Genomic DNA, 15,978 nt, shown 5'->3' with positions numbered 1-15,978 from the left:
TACTTTAAATGAAAATCCTTTGCCCTGAAGTGTTTCCTCAACTCAGCATTTGGTTTCAAGTCTTCCATTTCTATTTGTGGAATATATATGTATTCACTCATCAAATATTCATCAAGCACTTATTTTTATGTCAAACGCTATGCTAGTTATTAAGTATACTGTGATAAACAAGGCCAACATGGTCATTGCCCTCATGAAGCTTACAGCTAGCATTTGAGACTGATGTTTATCAAATGAGCGAGCAAAAGTATAATTACACATTATAATTACTACAAGGCAATAAAATCAAGAAGCTGGTGAGGAAGATGGAGTATCTACTGTAGACTGGAGTTCTCTGGGATGCCATTAAGAGTCCTGAAGGATGAAAAAGAACCTGCCATGTGAATAAGTCAACAATAATGTCCCAGAATAGAAAGTGAGCTTAGTGCATTTGAAGAACTGGACTGAGACCAGTGTGGGTGGAGAATAGGGAATGAGGGAAAATGAAGATGAGGCTGGCAGGGGCCAGATCATGTAGGCTTTTGTAGACTATGCAAATCATTTTGGATTTTGATCTAAGAGCAGTGGAGATCCATGGAGCATTCAAGCAAGAGAGTGTCATGATCTAATTGATGTCTCAAAGAGATTGTTGTAGATGTTATACAGATAATCACTGGAGGTGGGCAAGAGAAGAATGAAAGAAGAGTGGGTTCTTACAGCCCCTGTGAGAAGCAACAGCTTGGCAGGCCAAGCTCTTGGGTAGGATATTTAAGTTAGTTGCCCTGGGGAGGGTATGTGGTTCACAGTAGACTACACTTCTCTTTATAAATAGCACTGAAATTCATTTTTGAAATTTCTGTCCTCAACAGTATCCCCAAGGGTTTATGAAAGATGTCCACACTGGGGCCCTCTTTTAACCGTGTCCTTAGCAGCCCACATTGGTTGTATCCTTCCAGGAAATCCCTATATTTTGAATTAGGGTGGTGAAAGCGAAAGTGAAGATAAGTTGACAGGGTCCACACATATTTGAAAATAAGACTAATTTTTTTTTTTTTAAGTCTTGCAGGTGGGTTGTATCTGTGAAGTCAGGGAGAGAAAGGAATCAAGGATGACTCCAAGTGATGACTGTACCATTCACCAAGATGGGGAAATAAGGGAGAGAGTGCAGGATAGGCTTGGGGAGAAAAGATTTCTATCTGGACTTTGTTGGATCGAAGAAGCCAATGACCTATCCAAGTGGGCATTAAGAAGGCAGATGGATACACCAGTGTACAGCTGGTAGAGCTCAGCAGAAACATTTGGGAGTATTGTTGTATAAAAGCTACATTAATAATGAAAACACCTAGGAGAGAATGCAGAGAAAGAAAACTACGTAAGACCAAGCCCTAAAGAGGTCAGGTAAAATCAGAGGAACCCGCAAAGTCAATTGAGGAGAAACTGCCGGAAGTAGGATAAAAAAGCAGAAGGGGGTATCATGACAGCCAAGAGTTCAGTTTGTTCATGGAAGTAGTCAGCTGTGCGAAAACGTGGTAAGACGTACTCATCCTTCAGTTTCCTCAGGGGATTGGTTCCTGGAACCCCACGGATATCAAAATGCTCAGATGCTCAAGCCCCTCATATGAACTGGTGTAGTATTTGCATATAACCTACATACATCCTCCCATATGCTTTAAATCATCTCTAGGTCACTTATAATACCTAACACAATGTAAGTGCTATGTAAATAGTTGCTATACTTTGTTTTTAATTTGTATTACTTTTAATTGTTGTATTATTATTTTGTATTTTTTCCCAAATATTCTCCATCCTCAGTCTGTTGAATTCACAGATGTAGAACTTGCAGATGTGGAGGGCCAACTGTATTGAGTTGAATACAGAGTTCTCTGGATTTCACAACAGAAAGGTCATTGGAAGCCTTGACTAGAGCAGTGTCACCAGGGTGGTGGTGGAGAGGGCAGGCTGAGGAAGCCAGTTTGGAATGAAACGCTTTTTCCTTTTTGAATTCAGCCACTAGGCCTGGGGACATTGGACAAAGGGGCTGCATAAATCCCAGCAGGCCAGATGTGGCTGATTTCATCCTTCTAGGATGGGTCTCTGTTATTTCTAATTGTAGTTAGAGCATCTCAGACATGAACAATGCTGTGTAGCACAGCTTCCTTGGTAACCACCTCATAAATGAACTTGATCACACACTTTAGCCAATGCCCAGGTCCAAAAAAGGAGAAAGGGAGGGGAGGCAGGCAGGCAAGGGAGGGAGGCAGGGAGGGAGGCAGGGAGGCAGGCAGGGAGGCAGGCAGGGAGGGAGGCAGGGAGGGAGGCAGGGAGGGAGGGAGGCAGGGAGGCAGGCAGGGAGGGAGGCAGGGAGGGAGGCAGGGAGGGAGGCAGGGAGGCAGGGAGGGAGGCAGGCAAGGAGGCAGGCAAGGAGGCAGGCAGGCAGGGAGGCAGGCAGGGAGGGAGGCAGGGAGGGAGGGAGGCAGGCAGGGAGGGAGGCAGGCAGGGAGGCAGGCAGGGAGGGAGGCAGGCAGGCAGGGAGGCAGGGAGGGAGGCAGGGAGGGAGGCAGGGAGGGAGGCAGGGAGGGAGGCAGGGAGGGAGGCAGGCAAGGAGGCAGGCAGGCAGGGAGGGAGGCAGGGAGGGAGGCAGGGAGGCAGGCAGGGAGGGAGGCAGGGAGGGAGGCAGGGAGGGAGGCAGGGAGGCAGGGAGGGAGGCAGGCAAGGAGGCAGGCAAGGAGGCAGGCAGGCAGGGAGGCAGGCAGGGAGGGAGGCAGGGAGGGAGGGAGGCAGGCAGGGAGGGAGGCAGGCAGGGAGGCAGGCAGGCAGGGAGGCAGGCAGGCAGGGAGGCAGGCAGGCAGGGAGGCAGGGAGGGAGGCAGGGAGGGAGGCAGGGAGGGAGGCAGGCAGGGAGGCAGGCAGGCAGGGAGGCAGGCAGGCAGGGAGGCAGGCAGGGAGGGAGGCAGGCAGGGAGGGAGGCAGGGAGGGAGGCAGGCAGGGAGGCAGGCAGGCAGGGAGGGAGGCAGGCAGGGAGGGAGGCAGGCAGGGAGGGAGGTAGGCAGGGAGGGAGGCAGGCAGGGAGGGAGGTAGGCAGGGAGGGAGGCAGGCAGGGAGGGAGGCAAGGAGGCAGGCAGGCAGGGAGGCAGGCAAGGAGGCAGGCAAGGAGGCAGGCAAGGAGGCAGGGAGGCAGGCAGGCAGGGGAGGGAGGCAGGCAGGCAGGCAGGGGAGGGAGGCAGGCAGGCAGGGGAGAGAGGCAGCCAGGGGAGAGAGGCAGGCAGGGGAGAGAGGCAGGCAGGGGAGAGAGGCAGGCAGGGGAGAGAGGCAGGCAGGGGAGAGAGGCAGGCAGGGGAGAGAGGCAGGCAGGGGAGGCAGGCAGGCAGGGGAGGGAGGCAGGCAGGCAGGGGAGGGAGGCAGGCAGGCAGGGGAGGCAGGCAGGGGAGGGAGGCAGGCAGGCAGGGGAGGGAGGCAGGCAAGAAGGCAGGCAGGGAAGGCAGGGAGGCAGGTAGAGGAAGCAGGGAGGCAGGCAGGAGAAGCAGGGAGGCAGGCAGAGATGGATGGAGGCAGGCAGGCAGGCAGGCAGGCAGGGAGGGAGGGAGGGAGGGAGGCAGGGAGGCAGGCAGAGAGGGAGGCATGCAAGGAGGCAGGCAGGCAGGCAGGGAGGGAGGCAGGCAGGGAGGCAGGCAGGCAGGGAGGCAGGCAGGCAGGGAGGCAGGCAGGGAGGGAGGGAGGCAGGCAGGGAGGGAGGCAGGCAGGGAGGGAGGCAGGCAGGGAGGGAGGCAGGGAGGGAAGCAGGGAGGGAGGCAGGGAGGCAGGGAGGCAGGGAGGCAGGCAGGCAGGGAGGGAGGCAGGGAAGGAGGCAGGGAAGGAGGCAGGGAGGGAGGCAGGGAGGGAGGCAGGGAGGGAGGCAGGGAGGGAGGCAGGGAGGGAGGCAGGGAGGGAGGCAGGCAGGGAGGGAGGCAGGCAGGGAGGGAGGGAGGCAGGGAGGGAGGCAGGGAGGGAGGCAGGGAGGGAGGCAGGGAGGGAGGCAGGCAGGCAGGGAGGGAGGCAGGGAGGGAGGCAGGGAGGGAGGGAGGCAGGGAGGGAGGGAGGCAGGGAGGGAGGCAGGGAGGGAGGCAGGGAGGGAGGCAGGGAGGGAGGCGGGCAGGCAGGGAGGCAGGCAGGGAGGGAGGCAGGGAGGGAGGCAGGGAGGGAGGCAGGGAGGGAGGCAGGGAGGGAGGCAGGCAGGCAGGGAGGCAGGCAGGGAGGCAGGCAGGGAGGGAGGCAGGCAGGGAGGGAGGCAGGGAGGGAGGCAGGGAGGGAGGCAGGCAGGGAGGGAGGGAGGGAGGCAGGGAGGCAGGGAGGGAGGGAGGGAGGGAGGGAGGGAGGGAGGGAGGGAGGGAGGCAGGCAGGGGAGAGAGGCAGGCAGAGGAGAGAGGCAGGGGAGGCAGGCAGGCAGGGGAGGGAGGCAGGCAGGCAGGGGAGGCAGGCAGGCAGGGGAGGCAGGCAGGCAGGGGAGGCAGGCAGGCAGGGGAGGCAGGCAGGCAGGGGAGGGAGGCAGGCAAGAAGGCAGGCAGGGGAGGCAGGGAGGCAGGCAGAGGAAGCAGGGAGGCAGGCAGGAGAAGCAGGGAGGCAGGCAGAGATGGAGGCAAGCAGGCAGGCAGGGAGGGAGGGAGGGAGGCAGGGAGGGAGGCAGGCAGGCAGGGAGGCAGGCAGAGAGGGAGGCACACAAGCAGGGAGGCACGCAAGGAGGCAGGCAGGCAGGGAGGCAGGGAGGCAGGGAGGCAGGCAGGGAGGGAGGCAGGCAGGCAGGGAGGCAGGCAGGGAGGCAGGCAGGGAGGCAGGCAGGCAGGGAGGCAGTCTGGGAGGCAGGCTGGGAGGGAGGCAGGGAGGGAGGCAGGGAGGGAGGCAGGGAGGGAGGCAGGGAGGGAGGGAGGCAGGCAGGGAGGGAGGCAGGCAGGGAGGGAGGCAGGCAGGGAGGGAGGCAGGCAGGGAGGGAGGCATGCAGGGAGGCAGGCAGGGAGGCAGCCAGGGAGGCAGGCAGGGAGGGAGGCAGGGAGGGAGGCAGGGAGGGAGGCAGGCAGGCAGGGAGGCAGGCAGGCAGGGAGGCAGGCAGGGAGGCAGGCAGGCAGGGAGGCAGGCTGGGAGGCAGGCTGGGAGGCAGGCTGGGAGGCAGGCAGGCAGGGAGGCAGGGAGGGAGGCAGGGAGGGAGGCAGGGAGGGAGGCAGGGAGGGAGGCAGGGAGGGAGGCAGGGAGGGAGGCAGGCAGGGAGGGAGGCATGCAGGGAGGCAGGCAGGGAGGCAGGCAGGGAGGCAGCCAGGGAGGGAGGCAGGGAGGGAGGCAGGCAGGCAGGGAGGCAGGCAGGCAGGGAGGGAGTCAGGGAGGGAGGCAGGCAGGCAGTCAAGAAGAAGTAAAACATGGTCTGAAAGAAGCAGAACTAAATTCAACTCTTCTTGTTATGTATGTCAAGATTTCATAAAAACTAGATTTTCCAATCTTAGAGAAGTACTCTTCCCGTCCACCACAATCTGTGTCACCTTGCTGAGGCAGGTGATAGGGCAAGGTGGGATAAGGGCTGCCTGCTGAAGAGGCCCCTCGTACTTTACAGAGCTTTGCAGGCTCATGCCTGTGCAAGTACCACGTTTGGCACCAAACTGAAGAGTTTCTATGCAGAAAAATAAAAGTGTTCAACCACTCATATAGATGTCCATCTTTTAAATCACTTTGATATAATAAATTTTAATTTCTCGTTAATATTTTTAATCAGTAGTGACTTGGAACATTTTAGCTTTTAGTTTCTCTCACTGTTAAGTGTTTAATGATCTATAAACAAACTCTTGAGAAACTTTTATAATAAGAGGAATCTTTGAATTGGTGAATAATTTCACCTTTTATTTTACCATATGAAAAAGCACTGGAGGAGGGAAAGAAAAGAGTGTCTCCCTGAATCTCAGAAGTAATTTGAGGCCAACTAATGATGGATGGACATTTATTCGTCTGGTTTAATAGTTTTTCATTTTCCTGGATAGGAACTCTCCAGTTCAACGCCAGACATGTGTTAAGATGTTCAGAAATAAATGCTACGTCTTCTACTTAAGGACAAGATCTGGTTGCTGTTGGGTGGCAGTGGCCACTGTCCATGCCCATTTCACATACTTTGATCCTATTTGCAAGGTAACATCTTGGGACAATTTCTAAGTACAAAGAGTAAAGGAACCCAAAATTTTACTCTCGACTAGACCATTTTGTAATCTTGGTCAAGTTATTTAACCTCTCTCTGCTTCAATTCCTCCTTCAGGAAATGGTGTGAATAATATCAACTTTCTCCCTGTATCTAAGAAGTAATTTGAGGCCAGCTAATTAACTCTACCATATGTGATGTAATGATGGGAAAAGAGCTATTAAAATGTGAAATATCATTACCATGATAGAAGTCAGAGATCACTCTTGCACACGCTACCCTCTCTTTAGGCCTTTTGAAGATCACTTTCTCTTTCTAACTCTTCTAGACTGAATCTCCCTAGATGGGTGGATTGCCACCACCTATCATTTGTTAGTTTCATTTTAAACTCTAACCCAGCCAAAAGTAGAACACATTCTCATTTCCACTGGATACATTTGCCTTTAAGGATTTCAGACTATTCCTTGAGGTAACCAAGGATACCTGAGGTGTAGCAAAACCACACCTGGGAATCACAGCACATGGAAATGACTGCCTTATTGCACTTACTCAAAACCTCACCTGCACAGGTACTAGTTAGTCAGGTGGCTTTCACAGGAGCTCAGTCTTTAAGTAGGCAGCAGGTGGGGTGCAAAAGAAAAAATGTGACTGACCCTCCCCTTGCAAAGTGCTTTCCCTTATAAAGTCTATGTCTCACATCTGTAAAGCTGGATATTTTATCCCCATCTCAACAAGGAAGAAATTGAGGCTCAGAGAGATTTAGTTGTTTGTCCAAAAATCACATCACCAGTAAATACATGCCAGAGCCAGGATTAGATTCCAGGGCTTCTGATGCTCTTCTAGGACTTCACTCACTATGTGAAAATGATAATGGACATCAGTGTATGGAAGAAGGAAGGTTAACATTATGCCCAAAATGTTCCATTCGAATTTCACATAGAATGAGAAACTTTTTTGATTTGCCATTCTAAAGATGGCGACAATTATTGGGAAAACCAACACCACTATTCGTTTCCTCTCCTTATTGCTTTACAAATCAGTATCAAAGGTACTATACAAGAATCCTCAAGTTTCAAACAAAGTAGACCCTGGATACTAATGGACTGAGTATATGAAAGCATCCCTGACAGCCTCTGATGTGTTACAGAGGCAGGAGCTTGAATCACATGCACTAAGGCTGCCGTGTGAGACTGAATCTCTTAGCTAGTGAGGGAGGCTCACCTGGCACTCAGAATTCAGACCTATCAATGTGATTTCTTTGCTCTCCACTCATGACCCTATGCCAATTCTACAGAAGAAAAATTACACTCTGGAATATCACAAAATTTGGGCATTTTCAAGGTCATGAGACATATTTTTTACAAATATCAAGGAATCACAGTAATTGGATTTCCCTGCTTTCATTTCCCCTTAGTCGTTGCTCACAGTAGTAGCTAAGTCATCTCAGATTCCTAATATATCTGTCCTTCTACTTGGCTTATGACTAGCTGTTGTTTTTTTAAAAAAAATAAGTCATCTCTCATTTTTATCATTGTTTTATACGTGTTTTGATGTTGTCAATTGTCTTAAATCCTTTTTGGAAGTAGATAACTTAAATCTTAAGTAAACGTTGGAACTAGGCTTCCTAGAATTATCTTAGTCTTGGGGCCCTCCATAATGTTAGAAGTACTAAAAAGAATTAAGTTTCATCCAGACTTGGCAAAGAAAAAAAAAAGGACAACAATTTTTTTCTTCTGATTGTGGTTAAAAAGAAAAAAAAGGGACAATGACTTTTAAAAAACAATGATCTTTTAAAATCAATGTATCCAAATTCTGAAATTGACAGCAGCTAGGAATATGCTTTGAGTGACACCTACTGGTTGAGAACGTCACTTCCCAACTTAGAACCCAGACCTGTGTTTCTCAAAGCTTGGCTCTAGACCAAGCTTGTCCAACCCGCGGCCAACTTTGAATGTGGCCCAATACAAATCTGTGAATTTTCTTAAAACATGAGATTTATACATGGTCCTTTTTTTTTTTTTTTTTTTAAGCTCATTGGCTATTGTTAGTGTATTTCATGTGTAGTCCAAGACGATTCTTCTTCTAATGTGGCCCAAGGAAGCCAAAAGATTGGACATCTCTGCTAGACCACCTTTTTCAGAATCACCCGGGTGCCTGAAAAATACAGAGACCTTCCTGGGCCCCGTGCGGCTCACATCTCCGGGCCTGGTCCTCCCGGGGAATCTGTATTTTTCACCACCACCCTGGTGACTCCGAGGTCTGCTCCAGCTAGAGACCCATTGATTCAAGGGCTGTCAAGTGAGCTGTCCACACAAGACTCGGGTCAGACCCGAGGACACCCCGGGAAGTTACCAGGCCAAGGCGAAGGGATTAGGCCTGGGCTTCGCGTTGGCCTCCCCGGTCCACGGACGGGCTTCGGGTCGTGGGGAATAAGCGGGTCGGAGGGAACCCCCAAATCCCCGGGGGCGCGGCCGCTGCCCTCTTGGCAGTGAGGGTGGGAGTGGCGGTGGCTCCGGCCCCTGAGAGCAGTCGCCCCGGCTGCCTGCCCCTGTCCCCGGCATAAAGAGGGCGCGGGGACGGCCTGCGCGCGCCACTGCTAACGCCTGTGCTTCGCGTCCACAGACGAACCCGCCCCCTGGAGTTCTCCCGCTGCCGCCGCCCCAGGTCTGCCGGAAGTAGGCGTCTCCCTGGACGACGGCCTCGCTCCATTCTCTCCATCACATCCAGCCCCACCCTCCGACCCTTCCCACCAGATAAGCCCAGGCCCAACTTGGGATATCAAACGGGAACACGACGTTAGGAAACCAAAGGAGCTTTCAGCCTGCGGCCAGAAGAAGCAGCGCCTCGGGGAGCAGAGGGAGCGCTCGGCGAGTCCGCAGAGGGCCGCGCGGCCGAGGCTCGAGGAGGCGCCCGGCGGCCAGGGGCGGCCTGAGGCCTGCAGGCCCGCCTCGGAGGCCAGGGCCCCCGGGCCCGCGGCGGCGGACGCGGCGCGGGCGGGCGGGAAGGAGGCGCCCCGCGCGGCTGCGGCGGGCTCCGAGCTCTGCAGGCGCGAAGGCCCTGGGGCTGCGCCCGCTTTCGCTGGCACGAGCGGCAGTGGCGGCGGCGGCGGCGGCGCGCGGGAGGCCGAGGGCAGGGCAGGTGCGCGCGCGAGCCCCCGGCCTGGCCCGCGACCCCCGGGGGGCGCCCCCGCGCGCAAGGCTGCCGTCGCGCCGGGGCCCTGGAAGGTGCCGGGCTCCGACAAGCTGCCGGGCGTCCTCAAACCCGGCGCCTCGGCCGCCAGCAGATGAACCGCGCGGCCACGGCCCGCCCCTTCAGCCCGCCTCGGCGCAGGCCGTTCTTCTTAGGTTCTGTCTCACGGCGTTTTAATTTATTTTCACTGTCACACGCATAGATCCACGAGGCACCAAGGCCTGGGAGCATTGACGTGAAGTCCCACGTGTCCAGTGTGCATGGGCGGCAGCGCGTCCACGCACAGACCTAAACTGATCCTAAAGCCCCCGGTTCCATTGTGGGGCTTTGGCAGCTATGGAAGAACCAAAATAACGTGAAGAACATCACAGAGAGACAGTGCAGTGTAGCTTTAGTTTAAGAAAAAGAAAAATATTCCTCCCCACTGCATGAAGGATTTGGATGCCATCCAAACTTTATATCAAGAAACTGGACAAGTTAAGAGCAATCACAAACTGGAATATCGCCTTAAAAATCAAACTGCACGGAGCAAGCTGAAACTGAGACAAGATTATATCTTTTAATTGATCTAAAGCATTGTAAATAAATTGTTCTCGACATATCTAGGCAGGGGTTAAAGGGTTTCTTTGACACATTCGGAACTGTTCCCCATGACATGTTTCCATGGCTCACCCTTGGCATCCATCCTCGGTGTTAGCAGCAGCGTTCCCTGCCTCCTGCAGGATGACTTAGAAATCTAGTGAGTTTATTGGTGTGATGCCATTTTTATTGCCATTTCTGTGATCAAATCATATTTCTGTACATTTTCAGTGGTAGGAAAAAAAGGTTTTAAAAATTGTATCCTAGGGAACGGTTTGCCGTAAGTCAGAATTTTGCAGTTTAGCTCATAGGTCTTAATTGGTTTTTCTCTAAACTATAAATTTTATAATTGAAGGACCACAATTTGTTTAATCAAGATTGGCAACGCTGCAGTTCCTTTATGAAGAGGCTTTTCTGTCGTCCCAGGCTAGCAGAGATGGATAGCTTCTTTGTCAGCAAAGTGATATTTCACTTATTTTATTGTCTTACTTTAAACCCTCTCTCCATGACTTCATTTGCACTTTGACAGAGGGAGGCAGAGTATTTGTCTTATATTTCTCAGATTATAATGAATCTCTAATATTAAAAAATTATAACCAATTTATTTTCATTAAAGAACATGAGTCCGTTTAGCATTCCTTTCTGCTTATCTTTCTTTCCTTATTCTTTCTCCTTTTGTTTCCATTGGTTTACTTTTGTCTTGTATTCTTTGTCAGTTTTTTATTTTGTTAGCAACCTCTAGATGTTTATCTCCATGAATCTGTGATGGGCCTCCTAGTAAAATTCTAAGGCTTGCCTTTCTTCCCTGCTGTTTTAGCATTTCTTTGTAAAGTGTTAGCTTCAATTAATTATCCATTGGTACTTACTGCAGCTACACAAATTAAAAGGCAAAGTGTTTCTGAAGGCATTTTTTTTTTTAATATGCCCTAAATGAATGAGGCTTCATCCTTCCCATATTCTTACTCTTTACAGGAGTTCAAATGCAAATAAGCTTCACCTCCCTACACTTGTAGTCTATTAAGTAAAAGGGGCGATCAGGTCCATCTCAAAGGCCTTCCTGGGCTGATCGTTCCCCCTCCTTGTAATTGCAGTATCCTGAGTAGCAGTTTAATCATCAGACATCGGAGTAGTTTAGTTGTTTGACACGAGGAGAATAAGGTTGAAAGCCTCAAGTGAAGGGTCTTGCAGCGTGTAAAAGCAATGTCCAAAAGTGAAACCCATTCATCATAAACAAAAGCACAAACACTTGTAGCAGTTTATAATGCTTTTGGTTTAATCTCAATTAGTCTTTCTCCCCTGGACTAGAAATCCAGTATAGTTTGCCATTAATTTATTGAATCTGGTTTTGGACAATGCTTCTGTAGTGTAGCTGCACGTCCTGGTACTGTATCCTCCGACCTTTATTTTCCATGTGTTACAAAAGGAAAAAAAAATTGAGATTACACTGGCATAAACTCTAATTTGCACAGTTCACAGCTACTACTTGTGCAGTAATTGCTTTATGCGGCTGTAATCCATAACCTGTGAAGACAGCACATCATCTAAATCCCATTCCAAATAATATTTCTGTGTAGTGTTAGCTGTGAATTTACCCTGTACAGCTGTATCTCTATAAATATAATTTCATGTATTAATAGTCACAGAAAGACTGTAAGTGAGCAACTATTTTTATGAAACGCACCACTATGGATAAATTAACTTTTACAGAAATCTTGTTTACTGTATGATATTCTAAAACACTGTCAAATAAAATATCTATCCAAAAATCTTTTCTTTTTCCAACTATATAGGCTGTGTGTTAATTTGAAATAGAGTATTACTGGGGGTTAACCTAGTTTTTCAAAACTTCAGTTTTCTTTTTTAAGTATAAGTTTAATGCCCCAAATAAGACTCTTCTGAAACTTGAATCTAAATGCAGTGGCATTACATGGGAAAGACTGTTGCCTTTTTTGGCCTAAGTAAACAGTTTTCTCAGTCTAGTTGGTATTTGCTTGTCAGGTTACTACATGATTTATGAATTGGCAGTATAGTTCTGTTGCTTGCTACATTGATTGATACTTTACCTTTTTTCAAAAAGGATCTAAAGTATCAATCTGTAATAAATTCCATCACATTTTTTTCCTTTTAATTCTGAATTGTTTTTCATGCAAAATCCCCATGAGTTCATGCAGAAGCCAGCATAGTGAGCAGCAGTGAACAGATCCAAAATGAACGGTCGACTATAGCTTTTATCATGAATTACAATGCCTGTGGTAGGAAGAGAAAGTTCCGCTTGACCCTTGGGTGATTACAACCCTGCCATCAAGGACCTGACAATCGGAAGGAACACTTCAACACTAATCAAGACTCCCCTCTCCACCTGTCAATAGGGGGCCTAAAGTTCCCAAACTGTCAAGTTCCCAAACTGTCAATCTTTTTTTCCAATACAAAAATTTTTAATATTGTGCATCATTTTTATAAAGGAGGTGACATGTAAAATGGAACACAAAAATTAAGAAATTTGTACATGTTGTCATCTGAGAATGGGCCAGTACAAGCTGAAAAAGACCTATACAAAACTGTAATTTAAATGGAGTATAAATATTCATACTGCACAAGTTATTTTAAAAGAAATAAATACAAATTACTAAGACACTAAAAAGACAGGAAGTCAGAGATCAAAGGACTAGGACAGAGAGAGGGCAGAAACTAGGCGGAGGCCAGCAAGGCCCCTGCTGGCTTGGACAGGGCCTTATCATGAACTCACATCTCCAAGGTACAGACAGGAGAATCTGAACACAAGAAGGAGTCAGGTGGGGACTGTCCAAAGGGTGAGTGTACCCTCCCTAAAGCTGCTGGTTTGTCAAGTCCAGTATGGAACAGTATTCCAGTTTCTTAAGGAAAGAAAAATCAGGTCTTTATTTCAAATGTTTTGGTTGTTAAAGTTTGACAAGTTTAATTCACATTTGTAAGAAAGGCTGCACAAGAAAAAAAAAAAAAACAGTACCACAACAAACCAGATGCAACCACATCTGGCCCACAGCCCACCAATTTAGAACCACAGGCAGGCATTCGGCGGGAGAACCCACTGTTTTCATCAAGGTCTGGATCACCTTCCAAGCAAGGGAGGCACAGCCCCCAGAGGTAGTAAAGCCTGTGGCTATTGGGGTACACACATGCCAGGAATAGCCTCAAATGTGTATTCCAAGCATGACATGCCACCAGAAACCTGATTGCGTATCTCCAGTAGACATGGATTTGCTGTAAAGCTACAGAAACTGACGCTTGCTTGGGCCTTGAATCTTATTTGAAAGTTTATATTCTCTTTTTAACGTGTTTCCCCAAAAACTGTAACCTTGGAGCTCCTCACAGTTGAATTTGCCCCTTCCCCTCTTGATACTGCTATTTTTCAGGCCAAACTCATGGTTAAAGTCAAATGACCTCTTTGCTGAAAGAATTTGGATTTAACAGACATTTCCATTTCAGGCAACCATAGTGCCAGACAGGATGCCTGTAAAATCACAAAAATACTTTCCAAGTCTTAAAATACTAAGCGTCCTGTGTTTAGTAAGTTCTACATCATGCCTAGTGTGTGCAGGGCCCCAGTTATATGTGTAGAGATTATGATTATTGGTGGTAATAACAGCTGTGATTGTAAACATATGAGTATAAACAATGTAGCAACACCCTAGAATTAAACCAAACCCTTGCTGGGCATTTGGTAGCAGATCACCCAGGCAACTCAGTGACCTGGGACTTCATAAAAGCTTAAGTCTGTGCCACCACCCCTGGGGAAGGTAACTGGCAACCACAAACCAGAGCCTTACCTGAAGAGCTCTAGGAGTCTGATGGAATCTTTTTTTCTGATGAAACTGCCTCTTGGAGAGTGATTTCACTGGAAGAACCCGGTATTCTGCGAAGCAATAAATTGAACTTTGACTTCCTAAGTGGGAGGTACATTTTCTAAAACCCCAACAGGCTATCTGCATCTCCACCTGCTCTGTACAAGGGCACTTTACCTTGCAAGGAAAGCCTCCATCTATTACCTGTCCTGCATTTTCCACTGGTGCATTATGGTGTGAAAACCTCTAGGGAATTAAACAAAGGGACAACTGGAGAATGCAGCCCTCCCAGGGAGAATCAAGAGAGCAGTAAGAAATAGTTAAGCTAATAACACCATCCTTCATCGAGGAGCCTGGGCAGAGTTCTTGGTGATCTCAGAATTAACACCTACATTTGAGTTTTCAAATAAAATCAGATTTCTGATTGAACGTGTGATAGACTATGAGAGTATATATCACATATTTTCCATAGATTAAAGGCATCACAGCTGGGCACAATGGCTCACAGCTGAAATCCCAGCACTTTGGGAACCAGAGGCAGGAGGATCGTTTGAGTGTAGGAGTTTGAGATTAAATGCATCAAATCTATAATTACTTAAGGTTCAAATCAAACTATATTTAAAGCATACATGCATACAAGAGGAATACATTCTTTGCAATATTTAAATTTATGATTAACAAATGGAGATGTCAATTTAAAAATAAAATTGGGTCTAATGGCTTATAAAGTTACTCTAGGGGCTATGTGAGCTAAAAAGAGCACTCGCATAGGCAAACCTCCTTAATTTACTGTAATAAAAATTTTCAAATCGCTGCTATATAAAAACACTAATGGCGAACACAACACAGGCCCTATTCTCAAGTTGCCTATAATCTAGTTATAAGACAATGACAATTAACCTAGGACAGAACATGGTCTCTATGACAGTAGGAATGCAAGATTGTGTAGGATGCAGAAATGCTAGAAGTTGTCCTGGATAAGTGATATTTTAGTTGGATTTTGAAGGATGGGAAGGATTTCAAGAGGCACAGGGGGTATGAGGAAGAGACCAGCTTGAACAAAGTTACGATAAATGTTGGAGGACTGTCAGGGTAGCGGGAAGTTACTGATTTTTGGCAGAGTATAGGGGAGAGAGAGTGGGTGAAGGGATGGGATTAAAGCACACCACAAAGTCTTTGGTGAACAGTGGACAGTCAGGAAAGATTCGGAGCAGAGAAAAAAAAAATCATCCCCTGGCTCTAAGGTTAGTCCTGGCAGCCTTGTCTAGGAGGAGGAGCACTTGGAGAAACTCTGGCAGGTGCTTCCTGTCAGTCCAGGTGAGACGTAAGACTTGCGTGCCTGAAACGGAGGGGAGAGTTTTGCAGGTTTTCGAGGAAGGGAAACAAGCAGACCTCACACTTAGTGGATCCCAAGAGTTAGGGACAATCACAACCTTCAAGCCTGAGTGAAAGGAGAAAATAGGAAGAGGATCAGATCTACAAGGGACATCACGAGGCTCTTAGGTTGCCCAGATGGAAATATTCATCCGGCCAATAATCAGACTAAAAATGGAGGCGTTTCAGAAAATTAGGTTCAGGTGAGAAGCTAAGTCTAAAGATTTAAGAATCAACTCCCTAAAGCCCCACCAGGACCCATTCCTAGACATTCTGATGTAATTGGTTGGGATGGGATCTGGATATCAGGATTTTTTTTTTTTAAAGCTCTTCAAGGAGACAAAGGTTGGGCAGCCAAGAGCGAGAACCACTATGAGGAGTTAAAGCTGTTATGGTCTTCAAGGGAAAAGGGACAGGAGCCACACGGGGGAAGGAGGGACAGAAAAATGGGTCAGGGAAGGGGTGCTTGGAGAGACTGGACACTGCAGGGCCATGGACTCCTAGAGAGGAGAGGATTTCAGCAAACAAGGAGTGACATCAGTGACCACATGTGCAACGATGTCACTCAGAAGCAGGAGTAAGACTGAATCACTCATTGTTATTTTTGGAGGTTCCAGAGACCTCTTAGTAGAACAGTACATTTAAGTCGCTGAGTGAACGAGGAGTGAGGAGGCAGAGGTCTTGTTGACAGGAGCATTGTCGCTTCAAAGGAAAAGCAGAACGCAGGAAGATTGTTGCTCAAGGTTGGTTCTTAGTCTGGAGGTGACTTTTGCCTGCTTTCAGCCCAAGGGGAGGGAGCCAGGGGAAGAGAAGGGAAAGTTACCGTGGGCTGCAGGCAGGGAGGGACGAGGTCAGAAGGCCTGGAGGACATGGAGGTAGGGAAGGAATACGT

At 49.0% G+C, this 15,978-nt stretch overlaps 1 protein-coding gene across 5 annotated transcripts in view; it reads left to right on the top strand.

Annotated features, from left to right (window-relative positions):
* Positions 1-11,678, top strand: part of MAGI2 (membrane associated guanylate kinase, WW and PDZ domain containing 2) — a 1,459,815-nt gene extending 1,448,137 nt beyond the window's left edge. For 2 of the 5 annotated variants that reach the window (XM_064374940.1, XM_021667866.2), the window contains one exon: positions 8,746-11,678. In XM_064374940.1, coding sequence (XP_064231010.1) covers positions 8,746-9,410 — 665 coding nt within the window. In that variant the 3' untranslated portion in view covers positions 9,411-11,678. The remainder of the gene's footprint in view (positions 1-8,745) is intronic. The other 3 variants (XM_064374946.1, XM_064374954.1, XM_064374969.1) reach the window with 3 other exon arrangements.
* The last annotated feature ends 4,300 nt before the right edge of the window (positions 11,679-15,978 follow it).

This window comes from Aotus nancymaae, unplaced genomic scaffold (assembly GCF_030222135.1).
Source record: "Aotus nancymaae isolate 86718 unplaced genomic scaffold, 86718_ANA_hifiasm-v0.15.2.pri h1tg000002l, whole genome shotgun sequence".
Lineage (NCBI taxonomy): Eukaryota > Metazoa > Chordata > Mammalia > Primates > Aotidae > Aotus > Aotus nancymaae.
Note: the sequence above shows the minus strand (reverse complement) of the source record. Positions and strands in the feature narration are given on the sequence as shown.